Source organism: Clinocottus analis, unplaced genomic scaffold, assembly GCF_023055335.1.
Source record: "Clinocottus analis isolate CAN_PGR_092001 unplaced genomic scaffold, fCliAna1.0.p SCAF_24, whole genome shotgun sequence".
Classification (NCBI taxonomy): domain Eukaryota; kingdom Metazoa; phylum Chordata; class Actinopteri; order Perciformes; family Cottidae; genus Clinocottus; species Clinocottus analis.
Genome location: NW_027175976.1, coordinates 9,886,701 through 9,914,165, shown reverse-complemented (window position 1 = coordinate 9,914,165; position 27,465 = coordinate 9,886,701). Strand labels below are relative to the sequence as shown.

The 27,465-nt window shown below is 45.3% G+C and overlaps 4 protein-coding genes across 8 annotated transcripts; 2 read left to right on the top strand and 2 right to left on the bottom strand.

Moving 5' to 3' along the window:
• The first annotated feature begins 1,162 nt into the window (after positions 1-1,162).
• Positions 1,163-8,219, top strand: cep70 (centrosomal protein 70). Of its 5 annotated transcripts, none has more exons than XM_068590642.1 (17): positions 1,163-1,264; positions 1,806-1,826; positions 2,199-2,298; positions 2,582-2,705; positions 4,177-4,357; positions 4,488-4,663; positions 5,491-5,550; positions 5,811-5,898; positions 5,976-6,064; positions 6,135-6,212; positions 6,672-6,744; positions 6,821-6,973; positions 7,143-7,295; positions 7,423-7,591; positions 7,684-7,792; positions 7,874-7,953; positions 8,102-8,219. In XM_068590642.1, exons 2-17 carry the CDS (start codon positions 1,818-1,820, stop codon positions 8,161-8,163), a joined length of 1,704 nt encoding a protein of 567 aa, XP_068446743.1. In that variant the 5' UTR covers positions 1,163-1,264; positions 1,806-1,817; the 3' UTR covers positions 8,164-8,219. The 5 variants fall into 5 exon arrangements, with proteins under 5 accessions (XP_068446743.1, XP_068446742.1, XP_068446741.1 ...); XM_068590641.1 differs by having other exon boundaries at positions 1,167-1,286; XM_068590640.1 differs by lacking the exons at positions 1,163-1,264; positions 1,806-1,826 and adding an exon at positions 1,841-2,068 and having other exon boundaries at positions 7,480-7,591.
• A 1,777-nt stretch (positions 8,220-9,996) lies between these two features.
• On the top strand, positions 9,997-13,451 carry LOC137794041 (ankyrin repeat domain-containing protein SOWAHC-like). The gene has a single exon (XM_068590604.1). The coding sequence runs from the start codon at positions 10,129-10,131 to the stop codon at positions 11,920-11,922; it is 1,794 nt and encodes a 597-aa protein (XP_068446705.1). The 5' UTR covers positions 9,997-10,128; the 3' UTR covers positions 11,923-13,451.
• A 1,134-nt stretch (positions 13,452-14,585) lies between these two features.
• Positions 14,586-26,460, bottom strand: dhrsx (dehydrogenase/reductase (SDR family) X-linked). The gene is made up of 7 exons (XM_068590970.1): positions 26,335-26,460; positions 20,638-20,745; positions 20,218-20,286; positions 18,968-19,069; positions 18,148-18,355; positions 17,043-17,250; positions 14,586-16,544 (listed from the first exon to the last, which is right to left on the bottom strand). The coding sequence occupies exons 1-7, from the start codon at positions 26,432-26,434 to the stop codon at positions 16,365-16,367; spliced, it is 975 nt and encodes a 324-aa protein (XP_068447071.1). The 5' UTR covers positions 26,435-26,460; the 3' UTR covers positions 14,586-16,364.
• LOC137794243 (E3 SUMO-protein ligase ZBED1-like) lies at positions 20,908-26,445 on the bottom strand. Its single transcript, XM_068590969.1, has 2 exons — positions 26,335-26,445; positions 20,908-23,601 (listed from the first exon to the last, which is right to left on the bottom strand). The coding sequence occupies exon 2, from the start codon at positions 23,550-23,552 to the stop codon at positions 21,531-21,533; it is 2,022 nt and encodes a 673-aa protein (XP_068447070.1). The 5' UTR covers positions 23,553-23,601; positions 26,335-26,445; the 3' UTR covers positions 20,908-21,530.
• Positions 26,461-27,465: the final 1,005 nt, after the last annotated feature.

Genomic DNA, 27,465 nt, shown 5'->3' with positions numbered 1-27,465 from the left:
TATAATCCATAAATTCCGTATATTCCTTGTGGTAAATCGCGTGGCAGTCGCCCTCCAGGGCCCTTTGCAGCTGACAGCTCGAGTCATCGCACTTTCCGTCCGTGTCACGTCACCCCAAAACAAAAACCTCTCGAGACACAGCCTTCCGGCCCCCTTACATCTCCGCACAGCTGATCAACAAAAATAAATACTAATAACAAAAAAATGATCCTATTGATCCGTCTCTTTTAGGCCCCCGATGAAACACGTTACAACACTCATTTAAAAGGAAATAAATAAACAAAAGTTACATTTCATTACGTGCTGCCTTTAGAGGAGACACCAGTGATCTTTACAACACACCACACATCCCAGTTACCTGATGAAGACCTACACAACACACCACACATCCCAGTTACCTGATGAACACAACACACCACACATCCCAGTTCCCTGATGAACACAACACACCACACATCCCAGTTCCCTGATGAAGACCTACACAACACACCACACATCCCAGTTACCTGATGAACACCTCAGACCTGTTGTGAGAATTGTCACAACCAAACTGACACCAAACGTTGATGCACTGTCAAAAAAGGGAGTCCAACAACACTGTTCCTACTAGAATTAAATGTTTTCTTTACATTTTAATCAATTGCTTTTACTTTCAATTCATATTAGTTCATACAAACACTCTCCCTCCATCTGATTCTGGCCCGTCCGTCATATTTTAGAACTCATCCTGGCCCCTGAGCCAAAGGGTTTGCCCACCACTGTGCCATGTACCATGGAGGGCTGAGCAGCAGCTACTGCTATGCCTAAATGAAGGTTCTATGCTCTGACCTCTGGGTTCTCTGAAATAACCTCAGGGTTCTATGCTAAGACCTCTGGGTTCTCTGAAATAACCTCAGGGTTCTGTACTCTGACCTGAGGGTCCTGTGCTCCGGCCTCTATACTCTGGGTTCTGTGCTCTGATCTAAATGTTCTGCAATATGTTTTGTATATGATAGTGTTTAAAATAAATAAATACAAAAGTATCCATTTCTTGCGGTGCAGAAGTACGAGCCAATCACAGCACAGAAGGGCGGGACTACGCGGAACAATGAGCGGGACTTAACGCCAATTGGTGAAAGACCTAAACAGCCTCATCCCATTGGTTGCTTAAGATTCACAGCGCATTCGTTTGAACGAGCCGTGTCGCGGAAGTGGAGGAAGTAACGCGTAACTCCTGTTGCTGTCGACCAGCTGCTGTGTGCAGGAGCAGAGAGCTCGCTACCTGGTAACGGCAACACCAACAAGTGGTAACTTACCTCCGAGTTAATGCCATACCGGTCACTTAACAAATACACTGTTAACAGGAAGAAGAAACGCTACCTTGTTAGCTACAGAAGCTAACGGAGCTAGCTACATAGCTACTTACGTTACGTTATCCAGGCTGACGTTACAGATGACTGTTCTCAGCGTTTGAGGATAGAGTTTTATTGAAGCAACGTGACTGATATTCAGAGAGCATTTGTGGGGAAACTGAATTCTAGCTGTTTGTTATTAATGAAGAACTCCATTCAAAATGTAGCATTGTATTGTTATTTAAGGAGTTAAAAGTCTCGCTTGGTTGGCAACTTGTATGCCGAATACACCAGAACACTTCCTGAATATTATTCTTTTCTAAATTGTGTCTGTGTCTTATTACCAACAGCTCGTGTTACTCAACATCTTAAAATTTCCTGATTTTTAAAGCGAGTTCAGCATCAAATCGAATGAATCTACTCTCACTAACCTCCTGGTGTCTAACAGCGTGCTTTGCATTGTGTCTCCTGCAGCGGGATGAGACGATGGCCCAGGTGAGTCAACCCGCAACACAACATCACCATGTTCACCACAGAGGCGTGTGTGAGGATCGTCTTTCAGTCACTCTTGTGGTGCAGTGGCAGCTCGTGCAGACCCCTGGTCACTGCTTGGGTTGACAGGAGGCTCGTGCTGCTGTTTAGCACATTTAATAATGGACATGGACAGCAGGACAACTGCTGGTTTACAGTCAGGAGATAAGACTTATGTTTATCTGTGGACTAGCAGACAGCTCCAGGTAACGTTAGAGCTCAGGTGAACTCCAGGGGTTCATTGCTGCGGTGTTGCTCACTGTGTGTGTGTGTGTGTGTGTGTGTGTGTGTGTGTGTGTGTGTGTGTGTGTGTGTGTGTGTGTGTGTGTCTTCCAGCAGGAGCAGGGAGAATGGGATGATGTGAATACAGTGCTGCAGCGGCATGGCTTCAAGCCGGTGCATTTTGCAGATCCTGTGGAGAATAAGAATATTCCAGGTAAGAGTCAATGAGACAAAGTATGTTTTAGTTAAATTGATAACGTTCTCAGATTTAATCGGGCTATAATTGCGGCATTGTACCAATTATTTTGTTATAACTATGGAAAGAAGTTTAATGCCATTAGTCTCTCTCTATACTTTACTTCTGTTCTGATGAAATTACAATATTAACTCTCATTTGGAAATATAATTTTTACATTTTGCCTTGAGCAGTTTGAAGATACTTTGTGTTTGGGGATGGATGTGAATGAGCTCTGTCACATGACTCTGTGTGTCTTTAGATTTGGTTCTGCTGGACAAGAAGTCCGCCAGTGAGATCCGGATGACTCTGAGGACGATGCTCACGGACTCCGACAGAAGACAGGCTCTAATCCAGGAGCTCGTCAAGGCCAACAACCAACTCAAGTACGTCAAACACAACCGCTTCATCAACCCTGTTCCACATTTCCATTTCTATTCCAAGTTAAAAACATTATGCTCAGTACCAGTAGTTTAACTCAAATAACTTTGCCAAACATCATTTCAAATAAGTTTATTCTAGTTCTAGTATTCTTTATTGCTCATCCAGCAATTGTATGAAAACAAATCTGTCACAGAAGAGGCACGAAGTCAAGACTTAAAACAGCATTTTGTCTTCCTGCAATGTATGGAGCGGTTCAGATTGAAGTAGAACAGTTCCTACATGCCTGCAGTATATATTACGGGGGGTGTTAGTGTCTGTATCTACTTAATAATGTACGTGCAGTGTGTCGACCATCTGTCCTGCTGTCATCTAATCTCATCAGCATCAGATGAGCGTCACAGAGATGCACCTGTCCTCAGCTCAGTGCAGGTATGAAGTCCCAGCCTGAGGCTGGGTTGCTGCTAACACAGTGATGCTCCACAGCTTCTCCTGGGCTCAGTACATTTACTCAAAAGAAGTCCAGTCGTTATAAGACTACTGTGTTACATCAGAGGTAGAACACCGTGTAATAAAGGCTTTCATCGGCCTCAAATCTAAATAAAGAAAATGGCAATTAAATAACATTTTCAAATAATTAATTGATTATTTCCTATTAGACATGTCCTCCACGAAAGAAATTCTTCTACAATTTAGTTGGCAGATCTGAAAACTGAGTTTCTGCACAACGAATCAAAAGCAACACTTTTGATTTATTGTTTATTTAATCAAAAGGTCCAAATAAGATCCAATTCTAATTATTTTCTCTAAAGATCTCGTCGGAGCTGCTGGAGAAATATCAAAAGTCAAAGTCAGTTTTATTGTCAATTTTACATATCTGCAAACATACAGAAGATTGAACGTACGTTTCTCTTTTGTCCAACATAAAGTGCAAAAAGGTTTAAGAGTTTCAGAAAAAAGAGAGAAACATATAAGCAATATAAACATGATAAATTAGGAACTGTGAAAGACTAAGTGTCCTTTAGCAGCTGTCAGACTTGCAGTTAGCAGCATTTAGATGTTTGCGTCTAAAAGAAAAAGAATATGTTTGTAAACAAGATTTTCAATGCGATTTATTTACGCAGTAAAACATTTGCAATAAACATGAACATATGGACTTGTCTCCGTAAACACAGCGAGGTCCATTGAGCCGTCTGAGTCGAGTTAGAATGATGTGTGCACACGGACATAAACCAGTTCTCCTAAAAAAAATAAGATTTTCTCCTTCAGCTTTAAAAAGGTACAAGAGACTGATGGACTAAAGAGGTCTTAATCCATTAAGAGCAAACGGCCCCGTTTCCTGTGTACTCTATCTTCACACCGGACAGGACGCAGTGACACACACGGCTGAACACAGTCTAAGTTTAAAGTAAAAAAATAAAATCAAATGCAGCTGTTACTTTGTTAGAACGGACCTTGTTTGTGTGGCGTCTTTAGAGAGGAGGTCCGTGAGCACACGGGTCAAACGGCTCAGCAGTCTCAGAGGGCCACAGAGCTGGAGGACCTGCTGGACGGCGTGAGGACCCGAGTCCAGGGCCTGGAGGACCGCTACCTCAACAAGGCCGCCCATCAGCACAGCCACACGCAACAACTGCAGCAGGAAAAGCAAGCAGCACAGGTATGGCAACAAGCAATGAAGCCTGGCATTAATGATTCCTAATTAATGCCAATTAAAAGGGGGATTCATGCAGATAGATGCATAATTTCTTCTCTCAGTGACAAAGACATCTTTTGGTCCGTGTGTCTAGAAACAGTGCCAGGCTCTGGAGCAGCAGCTGTCTCATCAGAGGGAGGAAGCAGCTCAACTACAGAGAAAACTCTATTTCACCATCAAAGAAGAAGAGCGGCGATTGGCTCGACAGAGTCACACCTTCCAGCACCTCTGCTCCAGAGTCAGCCAGCAGAGCTGCCCTTCAGACAAGCAGTGAGGACATGGCTGACCCGGAAACAACTGTTATTCATAGTTTTCTCTGCTGCCTTGTACATTTGGAGCACATTGTGATGTTAACAAACATGTCATGATATGGACCCATCAACAAGCAGCGTTTTCCCCGGCCATGCAGACGAGTTAGAGCTGCAACCAGCTTCTGAGCGTCTGGCTGTCGCCCGTTCGGCTGTCAGCGGACTCGAGTGTCAGAGCAACGGGTGTTTCCATTGAACCGGTGATCGTGTTAACTGGTGACGGTGGTTGCTTGTTGTAACTTTTGTAAATGTTCGACAGATGGTAAACACAGATGAGTCTGTGTTTAATAGTGATTGAAGGCTTTTAAAGGACCCGTACATGTTCTGTGGGGGGTTTTCACGGCTGTGGTCACTATGAGCAATCACCACATTCGGCTGAGAGTCATCAGTTAACACGGTCACTCCTTAAAACAAAACACCGAGTATGGCTGCATGCTTTCAAACATGTTGCCTCCCACTAGCGTCCATTTTAAAACTCCATAAAGTCAAAAACCTTGAGTCTATGGTTATTTGCTTGGTTTCCCCACTGAGTGCATGTATGTCTCTGGCCTCAGTGTTCAGTCCTCTCCGTGACAGCACACGGGTCTGCAAAGTCACGTTGTTCAGGTTGTATTCGCCCTCTTTGGTTAAGAATGCCCTTCATAGCTTGACAAGCTATTACACTCTGCCATACTTCCATTACCAAACTACCCATAAACCCCAGCGTGCTCAAACGTTGAAAAGGTCTGAAGACAAAACGCTCTCCGTGGGGACATGATGGCTGCCGTTGACCTGTTCTCCTGTGTGCAGGGTGCTGGATGTGATCGACTTCTATGAGACCAAAATGACTCTGCTGCTGGATGAGCTCAGGTAACACATGCTGACACGTTTCTACAGGAATATGCACTGCAGTGCATCGCGTGTCTTCTTTATTACGCAACACTTTGGTCCAGATAAACCTGGCAGTATTGCACAGTGGCTGCAGACCTAACTGTAACGGCTCCGAGGCTGTAGAGCAGTGATGTCCAGCCGACGGACCGAGACCCCTCCAAGGGCTTGAGAGACACCTCGAAGGGTTTCGCCTGATAATCACTGTGGTGGGAAACTGTTGCCTCTGCTTTTCACTCCAGATCTGTCAAAGGTCAACCAGAAGGATCTCAAGCGGCTCAGCAGACGGGAATCCAGAAGGTTACTCCATCTTTCAAGACCATTCTCCAGGTAACTAGACAAACGTGGACTTATTCTCAGACGTATTCTCCTGAAAGCAGCCGGTAATGCTCGTGCATTTCTCCCAGACGCACCAGGAACAGCAAAAGGAAAGCACCACTCAGATGGAGGAGCTCAAGAGGGAGGTGGAGCGCCTGAAGCAGGAGTTGGAGGCGAGGTGTGTGTTCCTCTAGCCTGAAACATGCGCCGCCTCATGAGTAAACCGGCTGACTGTGTTCTCTGTGCAGGCCGTCGCTCAGAGACGTCAAGTTCTACAAACACAAACTCCGCCGTCTGGAGGCGTCAAACAAACTCAGTAACTCAAGGTAATGAAGGCTGCTCAGAAGCTGAGGTTTCACGCCCGAGTTCCAGCTTCATGTCCATGTCAAAAAACACGACGGTGACGGGCCAATAGCCAATCCAGAGGCTCCAAACCATCGTCTACTAACTAATGGGGGACGCCACAGTGACTAGTCCAGTCAGGTTGAGACCCACAAGAGGTCTTTAGAAACATTGTTTATTTCTTAAATCACTCTTTGATATTTCATCCCGGGGTTAGTTTTTGGAATTGTAATGTCAGAGCGTTTCCACATTAGGTATGGTTGCTCCGTACCGGGCCTGACTATGAATGCTGATTGGACATTTTTTAAGGGAACTGGACTTTAGGTTGAAGTGTACTCAGATCCAGAGCAAGACCCCTGGTGTGAGAGCTTCCTGTGTATCTGTGTACTGTCATTGATCTAATCAGAAACTCAACACATGTAAAGCACCAACTTTCTCTCTAGATTGCCAAAAGAAGACGACCCAAGTGAGATCAGTGAGAACACCAGTGTCCGTCTGTGTGCCCACTACTACCACGTAAGCCCCTTGTTTGGTTCCTCAAGGTCTGAATGCTTCTTAAAAAGTAACTGTAAACTCTTGTCCTGAATTCCAGCTGTTGAATGAGATCCGAGCTGTTGTGACCAATCCCAACGCTCCATTACGACTGCACAGACAGAGACCCTCCTCTGCTGGTTTGGACCTGGCTGAGTTTCAGGGCTTCCTCCCCACACTGGAGGTCTGGGCTCAGCAGCTCCGCCTACTGGAGGTAAACGCCAGGGGAGTCGATGGGAAATACTCAGAATGCATGCTGGTCATTCACCAGGAAACGGTTGATACAGCTGGAGATGACCTCCAAACTGCGTTGTGGAGTCAAATTAAAGGATGTTTTTCCAAAATGTTGAGCTGAATGAATTCTCAAATGTGTCTGTTTTTAGGATCTGCAAAGGGCTTTAAATAAGTTGACCGCCAGACTGATGCCCTGGCAGCCATGCGACGGCGGCCATCATGCTGCTGAAGCAGTGAAGGTGGAGGACATGCTGCTGCTGGTGGACACCATGCTGGAAAACACCTCCGCTGATGATGAGCAGGTAGAGCTCTGCACTACTTTGTACTGCTTTCTCAGTTGGTTGTAATCTGTAACTTGACTGTCAGATGCTACTTAATCCTACACTCTGGACCATGACAGTCTCTCTGTGCTGTGGGTTGTCCTGCCAGGTGCTCCAGAGTCCCACTCGATACACTCTGAGCTCCATGGTGTCTCACTTCCAGAAGCTGTTTGACGTGGACTCCCTCAGTGGAGTGTTCCCCCGTATGAACGAGGTCTACAGCAGACTGGGAGCGATGACCAACACCCTGAGGAACCTCCGAGATGTCCTGCGGCTAGGTACTCTCCAGCTGGGGTCTAAGCTTCATATGTTCTTGAGTCTGTTGGCGGTTTGGACAGTAGTCTTACAGTAGTTTGTGGTTCTGTGTCAGACAGCAGGGTTCCTCCTGCGGAGGTGGTGAACCAGGTGGCCCGGCTGGTTTCCTCTACTGAGCGCCCTGCTGGAATCCAAGACCTGCTGGGAGATGCTGACATTGACAGGTACTCTCACACGCAGCACACGCGTGTTGTTGTTCAGTGTTTCTGTTGGGCCGCTCTGATCAAACTGCTCTTGTTCTCCAGCATCATCGTCAAAGTGAAGCAGCATGAGGAGTTCTTCCCTGCTTTCCATGCCCTCATCCTGGACATGTTACAGACTCTAGGTAAATAGAAAAACAAACAATACATGTAACGACACTTAGCAACACATGCATATCAAGCAGCGACACCACCCTACAAAGCAAGGCAATATGTTCCCTATCAGGAGAAATGACATGTTTAAACACATGAGAATGCTGCTGTGTGTTTCAGGAGTGAGTCACCTGGACGACATCCTTCCAGCGCTGCAGTCTCTGAAACAGACGGCACAGTGACGCTGCTCTGCTGAACTGTGCTGGGTTATCTTTAATAAAATGATTGTGAAGTGTGATTTTTAGATTCATAGATTTTTAATAAAAACTGAACAGATGAAGATAGATGAGTGAATATCACTTAATTTAGCAACAAGCCAGATCATTTATATGTTCACTAAAACAGAAGCAGCTCAACAAATGAGTATTAACCACTTTTCTGGAAACGCACTGCTGGCTTGAGTTCCTTTAGCGTTACATTTGTATGATCCGTCTTTGCCGTACATCATGTCATCTCAATGGTGCTTTTGATCAGTCTCTTTAACACTGTTGGAGTAAGTTGAAGGATATTAATTGTAATGATGTTGGCTTCCAACTGTTAAATGCAATGTGATATAGATGTTTATAATGCATGCTCTGCTGCATATCAAATCAAGGGCTTCCTAAAGGACCGGCCAGCAGGGAGAGATCCACAGGTTCATTTTATTTTGGGTAAAAAGTTTTGGTACTTTTTTTTTAATTTAATTTTTTTAAATTTTTGCACCCAAGAGATGCAGCGTGAAGAAGAACCCGCCTTATTTTAATGTGAATGTTTGCACATTAGCAGGAATGCAGCACAGCATGGACATAAAGGCCGTGCTCTGTTCATTTATATATACAAATAATATCTATCCCCGAAATTCATAACTTAATCATTGTGATCAATTATCAAAGTAATCGTGATTATCATTTTGGCCATAACTGTGCAACCTTAGATGATATACAGTCAGCTTGGCATGCTACGTTTGGGGGAACTGTGTAGCGCAATAACATACAAACATTGTTGGTATCTCCAGTAGACTGAGGCGGTAAAAAAGGTGAGTAAACACAGTCAGACTTTGGACTCAAATGTTCCACTTTTCAGAGACGTTCTGTACACAAACAGAAACAGAGTTCAGTTCACACTTCCAGTGGGTCATAAGTGATGATTAAGGGTTATCTGTGCAGTCTTTTGTTTTTAGATAAAAATGCTTCCTATTATAGTTGTTTCCCAATTAGCCTACTGGTTATCGTCTATATTTAATTAGAAGCTTTTTTATATATATTTGTTTTTCGAAGCATCTATTTATCAATCACATCTGTTATGTTTTGTTCTGTATGATTTCACACCAAGTGCACAAATACATTACCTCAGACAGCTATGGCAACAATTAATACTTGGTGGGGTTCCATAAATGCAGAATAAAGCACTTGTGTAGATTAACAGTGAGAACATGTTCTGTATTAGAATACTTCCCATGATGCCATGAACAGAAACACCAGTGACACGTTAATAATCTGTCTCGTGCAGTTTGGAGTGGCTACCTGGCTGACATGTTCAGTCCTGTTGTGCAACACGGCAACCAGTTCATGTTTTTCATAACACAGTACGCACGTGACTCATTCAAAATAAAACATGTTTCATAGTGTGTCATAATTATACGTTTACTCTCAATTGAATGATTTCTTAATCTAACAGCTGGCTGTGTTCACAAACGAGCGGCGTCACGCTTCAGCGCAAACCCGGTATTGCCCTTAAGGACCACTTAATTCAGAAGGGACCAACCAAAATGTTAGAATGTATTGTTTTATTTCAAACACGATCACGTTTGAAAGTGTACATAATACAAGTATGTTTAACAGTTCATATAAACACGTTTGTAGAAATGGAATAATGTTTTTAACGGGGTTCAACCATAGTTTTTAACTATTAACCCCCTACAGAACAAATGGTACGATCCGAGATTGTCAGTTTCCGGCGCTCGGTTGCTAGGAGGCGGAGAACGCTAGAAATACAACGCAGTGACTCGCTCTCCTCACTCGTCCTCACGCGCCACAACTAACGGTTCTACTTGTTTCATGTCTGTGCCGAAGAGTTCGATGGACGCTTCGGTCTGGAACGGAACTACAGGAGAGCATGTTGACATGTTCTGCTGCTTTTTTCACGGGGTATAAAACTAATAGTTAATAATGGCGTACGAGTGCACTCAAGAGGCAATTCTTGACTTTCTGAAGGAGAAAGGAGGCAAAGTGAAAAACACGGATTTAATTGAGCATTTTAGGATCGCATTCCCGGAGGAGCCGGAGAAGAAAGCTGCTGTCCGCAAGACGTTTAAAAGCTACGTCGACAACATTGCTTTTGTGAAGACTGAGGGTGAAGTTAAATATGTCTGCCTGAAAAAAAAGTTTCGCGGGTCCCAGAAGGAGCAGCTTAACAGGTGCGTTAGCGACGGGGCGCGCGCGGACAGTGAGCCCGCGAAGACCCGAGGGGTCCACCGAGAGGGACTCCATCCCGCGGGGCCGCGCAGCAGTGACGCAGCGCAGCTCCCGGCCCGGCCTCGCGCCGCAGGGGGCGAGGCGCAGCCACCTGGCTCCAGTTACGGAAATGAGGTGAGAGTTCCGCATGCTTTCAACACCGCAACCAGCAGTGCGGAGCAGGCCGACAGCACAGCAACAGGCGGGCTGGTTTGCGTTGAGGAGGACATGGGGAACAGAGGAAGCTTCAAAAGAGAGAAGAGGGAGTCCAGGAGGGAGTCCAGGAGGGAGCGGGCTGGACACCAGCCGGACATACCAGACATTTCCGTGATTAAAGCTTCGCCTCTTCCTGCAGAGGGATCCGTGTTCCTCCTGCCGGGGCCTGTCCAAACCGGTACTACGGGACAGGTACACACAGGCGGTGGAGGACTCCACCCCAGAGACAGACCGGTTGAGTCTCTTTCAACAGAAGGCCCGAAGAAGGTGGAACACACTAACGTGGTGTTCAGGAACTCCCAGAGAGGATCCCAGAGAGTTCCCTCCAGGCAGACGGGGTCAGACGAGGAGGAGGAGGATGAAGGGCAGTTGGACACGCGTAGTCTGTGCGGGAGTGAAGGGCCCGGCAGCCCCAAAGGCAGCCGTAAACACTTCATCGAGGCCATGATGAGCAGCTCGCCCCAGCTGAGGCGCAGCATGATACGCAGCTCCGTGTACCTGACCTCCAGGAGCGACGGCGACTCGGCCTCCCTGGCCTCCTCCAACCCAGACGACGACCGCACGGTGGCTCTGGACCCACTGGAACACGAGTGGATGATGTGCACCTCCGACGGGGAGTGGGACAGCTTGTCCCCCCTCCTGGTCGCGGACCCGAGCCTGGTCCTGAGGAAGGACTTCGTCACCGGGTTCACGTGCCTGCACTGGGCGGCCAAGCAGGGCAAGCCCGAGCTGATGGCGCTGCTCATCAACTTCGCCAAGCAGCACGACGTCCCCGTCAGCGCCGACGTTCGCTCCAACGCTGGCTACACGCCGCTTCACGTGGCCGCCATGCACAACCACATGGAGGTGGTGAAGCTCCTGGTGGGGGCCTACAACGCAGACGTGGAGGTTCGGGACTACAGCGGGAGGAAGGCCTGCCAGTACCTCACGGACAACGTGAGCGTGGACATCCGGGACATCATCGGGGCGTACGAGCGGTCCGACCCCAAGAACGCAGGCCGTGGCGACGGACGCCGCTGGAGGTTCTCCAAGGCGCTCCAGTCCAACCTGAAGCCCCTCAGACTCCTCAACCCCAACGACTGTGACTCCGTGGACGGGGAGGTCCGGCCCACGGCCAAGGTGCTCAGGAGCAAGTCCTCGCTCAGCAGGATGAGGCCCAAACTGCACCGGCTGCGCGTGAGGACGTCGCAGATCATCCACAGCGCCACGTTCCATGAGACGGAGGAGCGGGAAGGGTCTGGGTCTGGGAAAGGTTCCTTTAGGTCCAGACCCAAGACCCACTTCTTTGGGTGAGATGCCACACGGGACAGGACATGGTTTATAGAGGGGTTAAGCACAGTGTTGTGAAAGATGAGGCTGGATGAACGATGGAGTTTGGACCTGTTTTCAACGAGGTGCAGGTGAAAGCTGAGACTTTATGATATGCAGCTATTTAAGATGTGAACATGTGTGATCCAAGTAAACGGCAATCCTTGAAACAGTAGATCTTTTAAACTTCTTTGCTCAAATTGTCCTTTTTTTGTCCATTTGAAATGAATCCTGCTCCGCAGCAGACATGTAGTATCTAGTTACAGATAATATGAAGAGAGGCTCTCACATGTTTGGGATGTTTGAGGCACTTTAAGCCTCGGGGTAGAACAAGTCTAGTTAGTTCAGTCAGAGGTTGAAAATTGCAGGAAATCCAATGTTACACACACACACGTTAGCCGTCACCATGGTGTCGCTGTCCGTCAGCTCCTCTTGATCCACACAGCGGACCCTGAGCTCTGGACCACGAGTCCGTAATCTGCAGGCAGGTTTAGTGTCACGAGGTTTTAGGTACATGAGCCGGGTCAGTGAGGCCTTCTGGTCTCGGCTAGTTTACTTACTTATTACGGGACCAGGATTTTAATCCGCCAGAAGAAACTGTTTTTTTAAGCTTACCTGTAACAATATTGACTGAAATGATGTTTTCCCCTCAGCTCTGTGTTTGACCTTTCTGACTTCAAGCTTAACACAGAGCCGTCTGGAGCGGGCTCAACCCAACGAAGTGGACCGGTCCAAATAGTTTACTTCCCCGGGATAAACATTATTGACCGTCTGTTTAATACACGTGTTTCAAGAACTGCTGGTGGAACCACACCGGGTCAGAGAGAAAGTAAAGTCCTGAACCTCCAGCCGGTCCCACTGTTCAAGGTCCTGCACCACTGATGGGCAGGCTGGTTGTCTGCCCCGCGGTTCTATTTGAGGACTCAGTCTCTCTGTTATTATGCTCGCCGGTTGTTCTGTGTGGTTAGCAGGACTGTAAAAACACTGAGGAGTAAACTCTCCTCAGCCTTCAGAGCAGTACAGGCCTGGTCTTCTGTACATGTGATTCACATCCTCAACGTTCTCTCCTGAAGAACCGGATCCATGGGTTTGCACAGCCTGTATTTTGGCTCATTAGGAAAATGTCACGTGGCACATATCAAAGATGTGTATTAGCTAATATATCATTATCAACGTGTGTTTATCCTGTATCAAGCGAGTTATAATTCCCATTTTCCAGAGACAAAATAATGAAATGTAACTTAGTAACAGCGTGGTGTCTGTTTCAGCTGAGTTATGAAACAGGTTTGAAAGGTGGAGGCTAAACGGTGAGTTAAGTGCTGCTGTGTTGATTCATTAACACACAATATGTGTATTTGTTCTACAATCTTTTTTTAGTACATCTTTGCACATTTGCACAGCTCTTAGATTTTGATTTGCACATCATCAGTCACATGACTCAAACTGTTACGTCTGAACTGTAACCCCTCCCACATTTACTAGGGGAGGGGTTTGGTGTTCTTCTGATTACATAAATAAACTGGATCACACGTATGAAGGACTGTCTGATCTGACTTACTTATGCACCACAAATCTGTGATGATGGGTCATGTGACCAAACAGCTCCTGAAGGGACTAATTACATAGGTTCACTTCACCACTGTAGTACACGCCACTCTTTAAAACCCAGATGTTGAAACCAGCTGCAGAGCGAGCCGGGCCAGTCCAGCTGCTGAGGGCGAGTTCCCCACTAGATGGCGCCGTAGCTGAGGTCCAGTGTCTCCTCAGTCAGTACACTCACCTGATCAGACTGGACTCTCTAGGGGCCGGAGGAGAAGCTGCTGCTGCACTTGATGAGGTGAAGCTTCTCATTGCGTCCTGACTCCTCCCACAGGAAGTAAATCTTAAGGGAAACCTGAGAACAATTCAGAATAACTATGTAATCTGTCATAACTTGATATCAGTTCCCTCTGACGGTCAACGACATGCAGGCTCTCCTCAGGACCGCAGCCCCTCAGCCCTGCCCTCAGGATGTAAAACCATCAATGAGTCCAGACAAAGCAATGTGGTAGAGTTTATTCATATATTAGAAGGTGGGACATCTTTCATAATCTGTTCATCTAATACATGTAAATAGGCTCGCGTGATAAATTAATACAATCTGGAAAAAGGCAAAATTCAGTCATGTAAACTATTTGTAAATCTTATCACTTTGATTAGAAAACAGTTTTAAAGCTAAAACACTGAAATGTACATGGAACACTTCACAGAGAGGTCAGGCGTCAGGATATTAGGAATCGATCGATCGATAGCTATTGATCGAGATATTATATACACATACACACACACACGTTGACGTGGAGTCTTTCACAATGTTTTTGGGATATCAAGCAGATGCAGCTTTTCACTGTATGTTTAATCTAACTGATCACAGCTGTGATGAACTGATCAGTTCATGTGATCAGCTGTGATGAACTGATCACAGCTGTGATGATCACAGCTGTGATCAGTTCATCACAGCTGTGATCAGTTCATCACGGCTGTGATGAAGTGATCACAGCTGTGATGATCACAGCTGTGATCAGTTCATCACGGCTGTGATGAAGTGATCACAGCTGTGATGATCACAGCTGTGATCAGTTCATCACAGCTGTGTAAGCTGAGCCGAAAAGAGAATTTGCAAGATGACAGGTCACAGTAGTTTTTATGACACTTCTCAAACAGGAGGAATATTCTGAGGCGTGGATTAATCCAGATTTGGTGTTCTATATTTCCAGCAGCAGCACGGCGTGCGTGCATCGTTGATGGCGACTTGTTGTGATTTCCACGATGAGAACACATCGTGGAAATCACAACAAGTCAATATAACACTGACTCTCAGTAACTAAGATGAACACAGGTTCCAGCTGTTTAGCATCTTGGCTTTAGCAAACATGTGCTTGTCAGCTAAAGCTAGCAGCGTCTTAAAGGATATTGCACTAAAAATGTTGATTCAATATATGAATGTAAAAATATATTTTCATTAAGGCATCTTTTGGTATACAAATGTGAAATCTCGACCCTGAAACTGAATCCTCTTAAAGGGCCAGTGTGTAGTATCTGCTGCCATCGAGTGGTGAGAATGGAGAATGCAACCCAGTGAATCTTCTATGTGCACTTTTAGTACCCTAAGTATAGGCTATTGTTATTTTTCAGCAATAATATACAGTACAATCAATATAGAATTATTTTTGGCATAGAGATTAAATCATTTAAACGCAATAAAACTCAACGTTTAAATGAAGTCAGTCACAGATTCTTGTGACTGAATACTGATTCGGTACAAATTACAAACTCATCCATCCCATTAAATCACAATATGGAAACATGAATGGAGACAGAAAAGCCTCCGTAGGCACTGCGAAGGCATTTAGGTATTTAAATAACACAATAAAGCAAACAGAATAATGTTTCTGTGTGAGAAAACAATGAATCTAGATTATGGTGGTGCGGGACGGAGACCAGTCACTTCGTCACGCTGGAGCCTCACCGGCGCCAAAAGGGAGACGCCAACTCAGCGTCTGCAGCTGCTGGAGGAACTAAACACACATTCTGTAAATAGATGAAATCATTTTAAAAGGTAGCTACCAGCTCCCCCTCACCTCCAACATCCCGTCCAACTAAACTCTGTTCTGTTTGTGGAGAAACATGCTTTCTCCTGAATAACAGCTGCGGTTAAAACAAGAGAATGTGACCTTTTGGTCCTGCGTTGACCCCCATCCACCTCTACTCAGACGAGGACGAGAAATACATTTAGAGATATGCCAAAAACAAACGTCATGAATTAGAAAATACATTTCCCTCTAAATGTATTTAAAAATGCAGTTTTGTTTAATTAAAGTTTTTTTAATTTGCATTTCATTATTAAAAGAAAAGTCTTTTCCGTGGCCGGTGGACTGTTACTCAACTTAATGTCACGGAAACTACGAGCTCATAGTGGCCGTGACATTAAGTTAGCATAGAGCTATGCTAACATTAAGTTAGCATGGGGTTATGCCACATTAATTTAGCATAAAGCTATGCTAACATTAAGTTAGCATAAAGTTATGCCAACATTAAGTTAGTATAGAGCTATGCTAACAATAAGTTAGCATAAAGCCATGCTAACATTAAGTTAGCATAGATGTATGCTAGAGTTAGCAAAGGGCTATGCTAACAATAAGTTAGCATAAAGCTTCCTTTCAACAGAATTAGATAAAAGTGGTAGTGTGAAAGCTAAAGTATCATCACTGGGTGTTTGGACATCTTTTAAATCTTCTACACCAGCGCTCTGTGGACCCGCTGCAGCTGTCAAACCACCGTCAGCAGATACAGTTCTCCATGTTTGAGTGTAGCACCATGACGTCCGGTAGGATCCGTGCGCTCCAGAGACGACGTGGACCTACCCCTGCAGGCCTACCCCTGCAGGCCTACCCCTGCAGGCCCACCAGCTCACAGCTCTTCTCCCAGAGCCGGGCCTGCAGCTCGGGGTCGTAGGAGCTGCGGGAGGACTGAGTCCTGAGGCCGTTGTACAGGTAGCAGGCGCCCACGCCCTCCAGCTCAGAGGCCGCTGCAGCGAAGATGGAGATGGACGCTCCTTCTGCCGGAGTCTGAGGAGAGCCCAGAGGAAACCTTTAGTTCCTCAGAATTATAGCAGAACAAACCAATTATTATGCTAAAGGTTTAAGTTACAAATCACCTTCACCGAGTTATGTCTGATGCAATGAAGCATAAAGCAGCGCAGGAGACGTAGTGGGATGAAGATATTTATGTTGCATCATTAATGAATGCACAGGAAATTAAATCCTGAAACTGCTCACGCATTCTAAAGTGTATTCATCTTGGGGGAATATATTAATACTTACTGACTTAAATATCTGAGGCTTGATGCATGTTCATAATAACGAGGCTTTTTGTGAAAAACAAACATATTTTTTCAAAACAAGGTACATGTTTCTGAGTTAAACCGTCTCAATGTGCTGAACAGACACATCGTAAACAACTAGAGGGAGACGGGCGCTGAGTCAGTTTCCTGTCTCGGCCCCGCCCCTTTACGTCTGCTAGCTCCAATGGGAGGCCCGGCCAGTCCACGTGCACTGGGTCCGTACCCTGAATAGGATCTTGGCCACCGGCCTCTTGAGCGTCTGCGCGAGGCTCCACAGGTTGTCGTACAGCGCCGTGTCCACCATGCCGGGGTCCACCGCGTTCACCGTCACTGGCAGCCCGCCGGCCGCCAGCCGCTCCTGCAGGTGGTACGTGAAGAGGACCAGCGCCAGCTTGCTTTGGGAATACGCCCCGTGGGAACTGTAGCAGACCCTAGAGACGGGAGAGGGTCTCGGTCAGCTACACAGAGCTTCACCATGTTGCTGCTCACAATAAACTCTACCTAAGAGGTGGGAGGAGGACGGGTGAGCACCTCAGGTTCCTTTCACAGAATAAGCTGTTTGAGCACAACAGAACCTGGTACCTGCTACGCGGTTCCACGTGAAGCTGCTCTGTGATCTCATGAAGTATTTGCAGAAATCTAGTTGCACATTCAAAGTCTACTAAATCTTGTATTTACTTATAAAGTGCCAATGCAGGTACTATATGGTATTGTGTCCAGTAGACCTTTACTGGCTGGTTCTAAACCAGGAGACCAACGTGGAAACAACTCGTGTAGAAGCAGCGACTAAAGCCAGCCGTATTCTCCTTTGATGGCTTAATATGAAACTGAGAATCTGAAATGATCCATAAAGACTTCATCTCTGTTACTTCTTCAATGAGCTCATGTTCAATTAGAACATTCTTCTGAAGGTTGTGCTTTTAAAACATGAACTTAGTTTAATATCCCATGCTGATACTTTAACAATGACTGCAACAAGGACGTGATGATGTCTGCTCATAAATTATTATTATTCACTTCAGTAAGGAATGGGTTTTACCTTTCAGAGCCTCCTCCACACCGCCAGCCAGCTAACCGCTAATGCTAACACCAGACTCGTGCTCACAATCGCAGAAACATGATCTTTCGGCTGTCCCAAAAAAATAATAAAAAGCCAAATTCCTTGTATGTGCAAACATACTTGGCAATAAAGCGTTTCTGATTCCCCCCTCAGGTGAACAACGTTAGCTCTGTTAGCTACCAGCACCATCTTGAGAGCCGTGTGGAGGCAATCCTGGATCCTATTTATCCTGTTTATTATTTCAGGCCTTCAGGAGGTTTCTCCTCACCTTCGGTTCAGGTCCTCCATTTGCACCTCACCTCCGTAGTGCGTAGCAGAGGACATGTTGATGACCCGGGAGCAGCGACCCGGCCGCCCGGCCCGCTGCAGCGCGTCCAGCAGCAGGTTGGTCAACAGGAAGTGGCCCAGGTAGTTCAGCGTGAAGTGGAACTCGAAGCCGTCCACCGTCTTCCTCTCAGGAACCATCATGGTGCCCGCTGCACGGCGGGACAGAGCGATCAGTGTGTGTGCACTATCATGCAGTGTGTGTGCACTATCACGCAGTGTGTATGCACTATCATGCAGTGTGTGTGCGCTATCACGCAGTGTGTGTGCACTATCATGCAGTGTGTGTGCACTATCACGCAGTGTGTGTGCACTATCACGCAGTGTGTGTGCGCTATCACGCAGTGTGTGTGCACTATCACGCAGTGTGTGTGCACTATCACGCAGTGTGTGTGCACTATCACGCAGTGTGTGTGCACTATCATGCAGTGTGTGTGCACTATCACGCAGTGTGTGTGCGCTATCATGCAGTGTGTGTGTGCACTATCACGCAGTGTGTGTGCACTATCACGCAGTGTGTGTGTGTGCACTATCATGCAGTGTGTGTGCACTATCACGCAGTGTGTGTGCACTATCACGCAGTGTGTGTGCACTATCATGCAGTGTGTGTGTGTGCACTATCATGCAGTGTGTGTGCACTATCATGCAGTGTGTGTGCACTATCATGCAGTGTGTGTGTGTGTGTGCACTATCACGCAGTGTGTGTGTGCACTATCACGCAGCGTGTGTGTGCACTATGCCGCAGCGTGTGTGTGTGTGTGTACCGTTGTTCACCAGCACGTGCAGTGGGAGTCCTCTGGCTGTGAAGTTTTGGGCAAACTGCCTCACTGACTTCAGAGAGGTCAGGTCTATGAAGACGAACTCCACTGTGAACACAAGAGAGTCCTGATGAGGGCAGACCCTCTACACGTGAAGCTGCTCTCAGGGGCTCGGCTTCCTTTTGGCAGCAGAACACAACAGGAGATATTCTCAATCCAAAATGTGTGAGTCACAACCTTCTGACAGAGCAGACACACAATGCAGCATTCAGGAGATATTGGCAACTTTAACAAACAGTAATCAAGTAAGGATGGATTTGTAAAATCTTCATAGTCAAGCGATCACATCTTCAGCAGCAGAGGACCAAACTGAAGACGTGCTATTGGAGGCGTGTTGTGGTCCACCTGAGGGATGAAACCAATACTCTCCTCTCGCTCAGGGTTGTGCGTCTTGACGCATCATTTCAGCTTGTGAGCGACAGAAATGTTGCTTCCTGATGGGTGCTCTATGCACCACCAGGGGCAGCTCTGTGTCTGTCAGGGTGCTCTATGGGTGCTCTATGCACCACCAGGGGCAGCTCTGTGTCTGTCAGGGTGCTCTATGGGTGCTCTATGCACCACCAGGGGCAGCTCTGTGTCTGTCAGGGTGCTCTATGCACCATCAGGGGCAGCTCTGTGTCTGTCAGGGTGCTCTATGGGTGCTCTATGCACCACCAGGGGCAGCTCTGTGTCTGTCAGGGTGCTCTATGCACCACCAGGGGTAGCTCTGTGTCTGTCAGGGTGCTCTATGGGTGCTCTATGCACCATCAGGGGCAGCTCTGTGTCCGTCAGGGTGCTCTATGGGTTCTGTGGTTGGGCGCCAGACTTCCAGCCCAAACCAGCCGAACACCTGCAGCACACAACCTTCATTCAGCGGCAGCTGGGAGGCACATGTCTGGGGCCACGATGTCGCAGCCATGACAACTAATCATTCCAGACCTTAGTGATCATAAGAGATGTGCAGAGATGTGGCTTCTGCATCAAACTTTATATTGGAATATGAAATCCATTATGGATTTTAAATATCAAAAAAGATTGGAAACTTTGACAGATTGTTAAAAAGTAAATAGAAACAGACTTGATACAAAGTCTTAACTTCTATGTATATAATTCAATCCAGAACATTCTTTTATTTGCTTTGAAGGCTCCACCTCACATTTCATACCAGACTACTTTGAATCCTTTCCTTGCGTCCTAAGAGAGAAGAGCCATGTTACCTTTCCCCTCCACGCCTTCCTCCTGGATCCTGCTGACGGCGGCGGCTCCCTCCTCCCTCTCGTTCCCAGCTGAGAGGATGGAGATCAGAGAGACTCTGTGATCCACTGCAACTCTACCGGACCCACTTAGTATTCATCCTTTATGAAAATCATAAGCTGGCATGTACAACTCATCAAATCTAGGCTTATATATATATATATATATATATATATATATATATATATATATATATATATATATATATATATATATATATATCTATCTCAACATGACATGTTTGAAACGTAAAGGTGGCAGATCTTTCACACTCAAAGGTATTTAGAATATTGCAAAGTGTTTGTGCAGCTAACTGTTGGTACATGATGAGAACACATTCCAGATCCTTTAGCCAGATTACGTGGGATTAGACCGCAGCCTACCTATGACCACATGCATGCCAAGGCCTGCCAGGTGTCTTGCCGTCTCATAACCCATCCCTCTGGTGCCCCCCGTCACTATGGCAACCCTTCCATTCTGCTTGGGCAAGACTGTGGGCGGAGAGAGCGGGTCACATGACAACATTATCCAATCATGATGAGTCAGTTGTGGGTGTGTCCTGTGTGAAGTACTACGTCAGGACTAATCTGTATTTAATATAACAATCAAAAATATTTTATATAATAATTGTGTGTATTCATGAAAATGCAACTGTTACAATGAAAAAAGGAAAGTCCAACGGCAAATATTGAAAACAAAATCTTTACTTCCATAGATTGCTTTTACATCATGCACAGCAAGACATAAAACCCTTTTTACTAAAATTCAAGAATACAAAAACAAAAAAAAACATTTTAAATGTTGTTTTATATTACAGATGTGTTTGAGAATCTACTGTACAGATGTTGACAAAAGTGATTAACAGGCTTTAATAAACTCATTCTAGATTTTTTTCCGACATGAACTAAAGCTTCGGTCCTACTTACACACGGGTTCTCCTTCCCTAAACTACACACCTACATGTTAAACTGTCTCAGACGTGTGTGTTCCTAGTGTTACTTTAGCACGGCAGCATGCCGTTATTTCCCTCATTAGCACTAAAACTTGAAGAACGTGTGTGGAGGTCAGTTTAGAGGTGGCACCTTGCACCATCACACAATGCAGTCAAACCAGTTCCAATACATTTTATATGACTGAATCCTTCTTCAACGCTCCAGCGGTCTGACATGTAGGCTACACAGTAGCCTACATGTCCTACCTACACGGTAGAACGTCATCACAATTCTTTGAACTTTTGCATTTCTAAGCACAAAGTTCCTCGAGAGGCTGGCCTTGACTACTTCCTCTCCAAAGCATTCTCCAAATACTCATCACAGGGTTCAGGCTCGTAGTAGCTTCTCGAGTTCTCATACACAAAGATCTGCTGATCTACTAAAGCCGGAGCGATGCGGTTCCGTTTCCCACACAGAGCAGTCCCAGAGGAGCTCAACAGCCTGTGACTGTGTACACTGGTGGCAGGAACACACCAGTACTTCTGGACCACCTTGGGGAAGGTGGGGAACAAGGGGGCGTGACTGGACCACCACAGTAATGGGTCTTCATTCAGACCGAGGACTCTTTGTGATTTGTAGTTGCTCAGCTCCTCTAACACTTGTGCATGCAGCTCCTCCTGGCTCTGGTCTGTATCAGACTGACAAAATATGGCCGCCAATGGGTTGTCTTGGGTTGAACTCGTGGCAGATTCTCTGTGAAGGGCCCTCTTTTTGCTTGGTGGCTCGTCAGATCCCAAAGAGAAATCATCAAGGCCTGGTCGCTCTGCCATCTGCTTTTCAAGAATTGCTTTTGCCTCCTCGATGATGTTACTCTCAACTTTGGAGCGCTCCTGAGCGGACAGGAACGGCAACTTCTTGTACCGAGGATCCAAAAAGGTAGCAATGTTGAGGAATGTTGAAATATCTTGCAATAGCGGTGTATCCTGTGAATAGGTGCTGGATAGGATCTTTGAGATGACCTCTTTGGTCATGATGATCTCTTTGAGATCCCCTTCCTTGACCTTGAGGGTGGTGTTTAGCAGCATGTGAAGCACCGGCCTAACCATGCTGATTGTTGGGTACGTACAAGAAGTCATCATGTTTGCCACAACTTTAAAAGGCTGAAGGACTTCAATCAAGCCACCCAACAAAGCCCATTGAGGGCCTTCAAAGCTCAAATGATGACTGCTCTCTCTCGGTGTTGCAGTTATAGCAATTCGTTGCTCTTTTAGTTTTTGTAACATCGCCAACGTGGCCCACCAAGACCGATCCCTGTCTGTAATGAGTGCACACTGCGGGAGGCCATGCTGCTTCTGTTTTTCTTTCAGCAGATACAGTGTCGGTTCTTTGAAATGGTCAACAAGTTTTCGGCAACATCCCAAAAAGCTGCTGACTGGCGGCAGCTGGAAGGCTTCATCCATGGCACGGTTGATGGTATGGCCGAGGCAAGGCATTTCCACGGACAGTTCCAGGAGCGAGCACGCTTTGGCAATGTCGACTGAACCATTTGTGGTGGCACCGCTGACTTTATGAGTTATCCCCCATTCAACAAAGGCCTCATACATCGCTCTGGTGATGTTCTCGGCCGTGTTGTCCTCTTGCACTTCAAAGGTTTTAAGACACTTGTTGATCACAGAGAAACCAAACGCATGACTGTAGTTAACTGAATGCATCGACAATGAAATGTATGTCCTGTTCTGAGTTTGGCTTTGCCAAAGGTCAGTGGTGACGCCACAGTTCACAACCCCAGCAAGCTCACTGAAGACAACGTCCCGGGTGCGGCAGTACATCTGAGGGAGCATTTTAACTTCCACATCACTTTTGCTTGGTGGAGAGTACCCGGGATCGACGGTACTCATTAAGCTCTTGAAAGTAGGCTCTTCAACTATAGAGACAGGGTACAGCCCCTCACAGATGAAGTTGATGACCGCCATTGTTAGATCATTGTGTCGTCTGTTTTCATGAACTAGATTCTGCCTTAAGTTTGGGTCCTGGGCCTGCTGCTGCTGAACAGGGACAGCTGAAGGCTCAGTCTTTATCCTGGTGAATGCTGTGACAAAGGCCTCACGTATCTGATCCGTGTTGCTCTTCACAAATTCACTGAATTCTACAGGGTGGTTCTTTTCAAGGTGGTACGATAGATTGGAGGTGTTTCCAGAGTACGCAATTTGACTCATGCATACACGACAGTATATCCGTTTCCAGTGCACGATGCATCCGTTTGCATCCGTGTCAAAGCCAAAGTATTTCCAGACTTTGCTTTTTGCCCGTGGGTGTGCCACCAGTTTGAGGACACAGCAGGAAGGTTCTGAACTTTTACCCTCCATTGGTTCCTTTGGTGTGCATTCCACTTGGATACCTTCACTTAATGAGCACCTATCAAGAATAGTAAAATACACATTTGAGGATGTTGTTAAAAACAGTCTAGCCATTTGTAAAGCTACGCCCAGATGGGATAATAAATGCATTAGCTATGTTCACATGCGCACAACAAACTAAATCACAGTGAAAACAATTAGTGCATTAGGTTACCTGTGATGCTGTGGTCTGATCTATAAACACCCACTTAGGTACACTTTCTTGAAATTCATTAGGTATGAGTCTATATTAATGAAGTTGAATCAACAGTTCTGCAAAATATTCTATCTTCCTAATGTTTAAATGGTTCTGTTTTTATTTAAATTCTTTAATAGTAGTTCAATTGGATTGCCATTTTATTATAGTCCGCAAAGCATTTTATAGTGGTTGAATCAACACCTCTCCGCTCAAAAAACTGAACTGTAAAACCTTCCTGAAGGCAGGATATCCTGCAGGGCTGTTGTATTAGACTGCACAAGCTTGAGCTAGCTGTACCTAATAAACTGGCATACTGAGTGTATTCAAATGGCTTTTTAAATTTGATTTCTCTTGACCACCTTTTTCAACCAAGATGGGGGCATGTTGTGAATTAGCATGTTCTTAATTTATTTTGATGAAGTAATAAAACAACATGACTCAAGAACATTACAGAGAGGATAGAGGCAAACAACGTGTCCTGGCCTTCTGTCTACATACTGCTCTACTTTCTATATCACTGCCATATCAGTGAGAACCGATGGAAAACTGAGAGGGTTTGTGTTTTTTACAAGTAGAAGTTACGTTCAAGTGCACACTAGATATTAGCTGGAGGAAGAGATTGCTGCTCTGACCGATGTGGGTTGATATCGCATATGATATATGATATTATGTTCATTATGAAGCTGCAGAAATATAGGATTGGAGAGTGGTGACAATCTTCTCATGTCAGTTATTTCAAAGGGCTCTGTGCTAAAAGGGTTAAAAAGGCTGAAGCCAAGGTGGAGTAACTCATATTAACTGTATTACACGATGCAGATAACTGCTACATTACAAACTAAAGCAATTTGAACACTGTAATAAACTCGGTTTGGCCCGTGCACTCAGAGCACAACGCAGCGGAAACCTTTACTTTCAAAGCCGAACAAGAGTTTAAATAATTGTCTGAATGTTTAAATCCTGTAACCAATAACACTGATGTCCAAATCAACAAAATAAAGAAAGAATACAAAAAAATGAATGAAAAGAGAGCAACTGAAAACTGGAATTTTTTGCAAAACACAAGCCAGTCAGGCTTTATCTTTTAGTCACGGTGTGGGAAATTCCATATAAATAACAAGCATTTGGGAAATCCTCTTATCATTTGATGAATAGGCTGCATTCTTTGTGAGATTAAAAGTGTGTAAACCTCGTCTGGAGACACAAGCCTCCGTTTGTCTTCCTTCCTAATCAAAAAGACTAAATTAGCTTAATAGTTTTGTCGCTTACAAAGGGATTACTTGTGGAACACAGAGCGGCTCTCAGCCTCACTTTGAGTGTTTATGTGTGTGCATACAAGAGCTGTATTCATAGTCAGAAAATTCTAGTAATACATAATATCTTCATAGTAGGAAAGTTCATTCCAAATACTATTCTGTTATGTTATTGATCATTTTCTAAAAATGTAATACAAGTTGCACTTACTATTGAAAATATATTAAAAGTTAATAATGTTTATACCGTAATCAATAATGTAACAAATTCATTAAAAGACCGATATATTGGACCAATAATGTCCTTATTACATGAACTGATCATTATGGTCAACTCTTTTCTTCATCTGTGTAATCAGGAGGCAGACAGACACTTTGAATGAGATGATTTGATGAACAACATTTCATAAAAACTGAATCGACTGCGTGGCCGTCGCTCCTGGAGTTATTTTATGATTTGAATTAGTTCATATTTCCAAACATGACACTCGTGTCAAATATTATTGTGGAACAAAATGAAACACTTTGTATAGTTTGCACACTTAAAATTCCAGAGTAAAAAAATACTTTTCATAGTAGTACAAGATCAGTCAAAATTATGACATCAGTTTTGAACAAAAATGACCCACGTGAAGAGTTTTACATTATCGGTAAAACGTTATTAAATATCAGTGAGGCATTTTATCACATTGTTGGTCAAGTTATTACGTTATTGGGTTTATTAGTTAGGTTAAGGGCGCGCGCGCGCGCGCGCACACACACACACACACACACACACACACACACACACACACACACAGAGTTCAAGCGCCTATAAATAAACAATAAAAGAGCATTATTCTATTGATACAATATAATATTACACAGGCTTAGCTTTCCATCATGTGATGTTTTAATGTTTATTCCTGGATATTGACTAATAACTACATGTAAACATCCCGTATGGAGCGTCTGCCTCGTCTTCAGCCTCTTTGCACTATTTGTCTCTCTGTCCTTCGACATGTCTTTTTACACCTCCGCGGCTTCTCTGTCCACTACAGGCGCATTATTTACATTTGGTTCATCAGTATTATTGTGTTGGAAGATTAGCATGGACTGTCCCGCACTGCTCCTCGCGCTGGCATTACATGGATGCCGAAAGGTTTAGAAGACATATTAAAAACCTAAGCTCGGGTTGTATGAAATATGTTAATTTGGTCGATTAAATATCGTCACACGTGAAACGGTCACATCCCTAACGACGTTCGGCATGGTGACACCTGGAGATTATAATTCATGAATACTCCAATAAAATGTACCTTACCTGGGAGCGTGAAGGATCTGTTGAACATCTGGTAGAACAGGACTTTCATGCCGCACAGGTAGAGCTTGAGCAGCGGCAGCAGCACGGTCAGCAGCCACATCTCGCTTCCGTCCCAACTGCTTCCGACTTGGTGTGTGCTTCACGCTAAAGTGTCCGACTCGCAGCCTGAACGGGATGTGTGCTCCGCCTCCAAGAGATCTGGGTCACAAGATGTCAAAACGGCTTCAGATGAGCTGTAAAACAAGAGAGCTTACTGTTAGGACCTTCTCTTCGTCCTACTACTATTTTATGAATGCATTGTATTTATTGTGGCCTAAATCACCACCAACTCATTTAACAGTAACACACCCTTTCATGATAACATTGAGATTGCAAAATGTTAAATATTTGTATTAGTGTTTATCTTACCCCTGAAAGAAATACTGTATAAAAGATATAGGAGCTTTAGGATTTCCTGAAGAGAAGGATTTAACCGTGCAAGTTCTCTTCAGTCATTCTGGTTAGTGTTTGCCTGCCTATGTTAGTGAGGCGCTCCAACGTCTGACTAACACAGAGCACAAACACCCAGACTCCTGCTCCTTGTGCTTGGAGACTTTAACGGTTCAACCGGGCCAGAAACTGACAAAGGGGATCAGAACAGTCCGTGTGGAGAGGCCTACAGACGACCCGAATGTGTTCTGATGCAGATTTTACCTGATCTGCATGTCTGTGGACTGTGGGGGGAAGCCGGAGACACAGACACAGACACAGACACACACACAGACACAGACACACACACAGACACACACACACACACACACACACACACACACACACACACACACACACACACACACACACACACACACACACACACACTCAGAGACGTGATTGGCCTCCTGCAGTGCTGTGCAGTGTGTTATTCCCCACAGCCTCATTCAGACTGAACGCTCTTCCTCGGTCTCTTCCTCAGTTCATTTGTAAAGGCAGACTTTCATTGAAGAATAGGGTCCAATTGGAAACTCTCCACGGAATATACGGGAATATCGGGAATTAACAGTAATATTATCAAAACTTACCTGAGTGGATGTAGTCCTTGTGCGACGTTAAAAAACAACACGTTTTATGTTTCTGGCTGACGATGTTCCCAAC